Below are 2,149 nucleotides of genomic sequence, written 5' to 3'. Positions count from 1 at the left end.
GAAAAATGTCATTTTTAGGCGTGATCTTGAGTGGGGTTTTTGGGTGTAGAGCAGGAAATTTTTCTGTTTTTCGTTTAGCTTTCCAACAGCCTCTGAAAACGAGAACTTTGCTTTTCTAGAAAATAGTTGTGTTGTACCCAATCAGGATAAATGTTAAAGTTCCACATTTGGGTTAGATCAGACTCACTCAGAACGGAGTATGGAATTTCAAGTCACATAAAGCTGGTACTGCAACGAAATATGGAAGCGACCAATTTCCAGGACATAAAAACTAGCATCAAAATGCCCAGCAGAGGGCCTTATCTGACAGTGTCCATATGAAATCAATCTTCTTTCTAACTTTTTGCCTTCATGATGAAACTAAATGTGCATTCAGCTGTAACTTCAAAATAAGAAACTCAGCTTCTCAAGTCTAAGTTTCTTATCAGTAATACACCATGTTAACAACTATATACATACAAAACTAGAAAAGTAAGAGTTACAATGAATGAAGCCGCCAAAAGGAGAACTTACATCATGTCAGCTGTTCAGAGTGAGGGCGCTACTTGCTGAACATTATTTGGTTTTGGAGGACAAACAGTCTGCTTATTGGTTTTGTTCTTCTCCTCCGAAGTCAACTTCTCGGTGTGGAATTGACTTTCACCCAATTCTGACTCTTGTTTCCTCTTTATTTTCTTTTTCGGCAAAGCATCTGCTGCTCGTGGATCAACAGAGCTGCCAGAAGCTCCCTTTAGTTTCTCCTGCTTCAGCCGATCCACATCAGGACCATTTGCTGAGGAAACAGGCATTCTTGTAGAAGCATTCACTGCTGCAGTGCTGGATAATGGCTTGTTTGTTGAAGTTGAAGAATGATCAATTACAACCTTTTCTTGGATATGCACTGACTGAGCAATAGGCACAGCGTCTACTCTGCCAGTTTCCTCTACCTTAGGGGCCAATAACTTGTTCCTCCTAATTTTCTCTCCATCCTAAATAAAGAACACACATCAACTTTATGCATTATAAAAGCTACAAAGAAACATTTTGCCACAGGTTTGAAACTGCAATTTAATGTAATTCCTTGAGAGATGAAGATGAGAACCACTAAGGACCAATTTCTATGTGAAACTCAACTCGATGGAGTCTCTAACAGCATTTAGATATAGACTAATACCTCCGACATCCCTACCAAGACACATAGTGCACAGTGCACACTGTCCCTATTTGCCTAATTGGAAACCTCCACACATTTGTATGTGTATTCCCTTTGTCCCAAAAGAATAATTTACTTATTGAAGTCAAAAAATGAACTTTTTTCAATTCTAATATGTTAGTTTCTCATGTAATATCTAAAATCTACTAATCTAAACAGTCAAGAATAAACTATAACAACGACAATCAATTTTTGAAATAAAATTCAAGATTGATCATTCGACCCTCAGAATAATTTACTCCATCTATCCCATTTTACATCACACTTACTATTAGAGCAACCAAACATTATTTTCTTTTACTATGATTTCTTCAAGCATTTCCTGAATATTTTTGGTTATATTCTACTATAATTTGCAAGTAAGTAAATTTTGACAAAACAACTGAGGAATCGATGGTTGATTCACACAGAAAATAAGATACCTAGACATCCGTCTAAGATACAGTTTTTTTTCAGTATAGAGTATATTAATCACCCTAATAGACCTCTTTAATTATCATTAGGAAAAAGTCGAACGAATCTTGACAAGTTATGAAAATAATTTTGCTCTTGCTCCAAGGGAACTATATAAGAAAAGACATTCAAGACATTGGTTTCTACAACTTGATGCCCAAGGTAAACAGATTATGCTTGACTAATAGATCTCTTCTCACCAAATAACCTTATTTCAAGTAATTTTGAAGGATATATCACCACGTCGAAGGTCACACACCGATTATTCCACCAAGAGAAACTGGGGCCAAACGTTTTTGCACACAAAAGATGAGAAGTAATGGATTCATCTGCCAAGGCGCACCTAGAATATGATCATGCTTGTCCATCAGCCCCTCTGCTAAATAAGGAATTTGGAATCTCATATTGTCTGATGGAAGGACCCAGTTATACTTTAATGGCAAAAAGGGAAATCAGGATGATTTTTTTGTGTGTGCGTGGTGGGTTGGGGGGGGGGGGGGGGGG

At 37.3% G+C, this 2,149-nt stretch overlaps 1 protein-coding gene across 1 annotated transcript in view; it reads right to left on the bottom strand.

The window, feature by feature from the left end:
* Positions 1–272: 272 nt before the first annotated feature.
* Positions 273–2,149, bottom strand: part of LOC109240560 — a 27,506-nt gene continuing 25,629 nt past the window's right edge. The window contains exon 13 of the mRNA XM_019407213.1: positions 273–968. Coding sequence (XP_019262758.1) covers positions 528–968 — 441 coding nt within the window. The 3' untranslated portion in view covers positions 273–527. The remainder of the gene's footprint in view (positions 969–2,149) is intronic.

Source organism: Nicotiana attenuata, unplaced genomic scaffold, assembly GCF_001879085.1.
Source record: "Nicotiana attenuata strain UT unplaced genomic scaffold, NIATTr2, whole genome shotgun sequence".
NCBI classification, from domain to species: Eukaryota; Viridiplantae; Streptophyta; class Magnoliopsida; order Solanales; family Solanaceae; genus Nicotiana; species Nicotiana attenuata.
The sequence above is the reverse complement of the archived record's forward strand: the minus strand, read 5'-3'. Positions and strand labels throughout refer to the sequence as shown.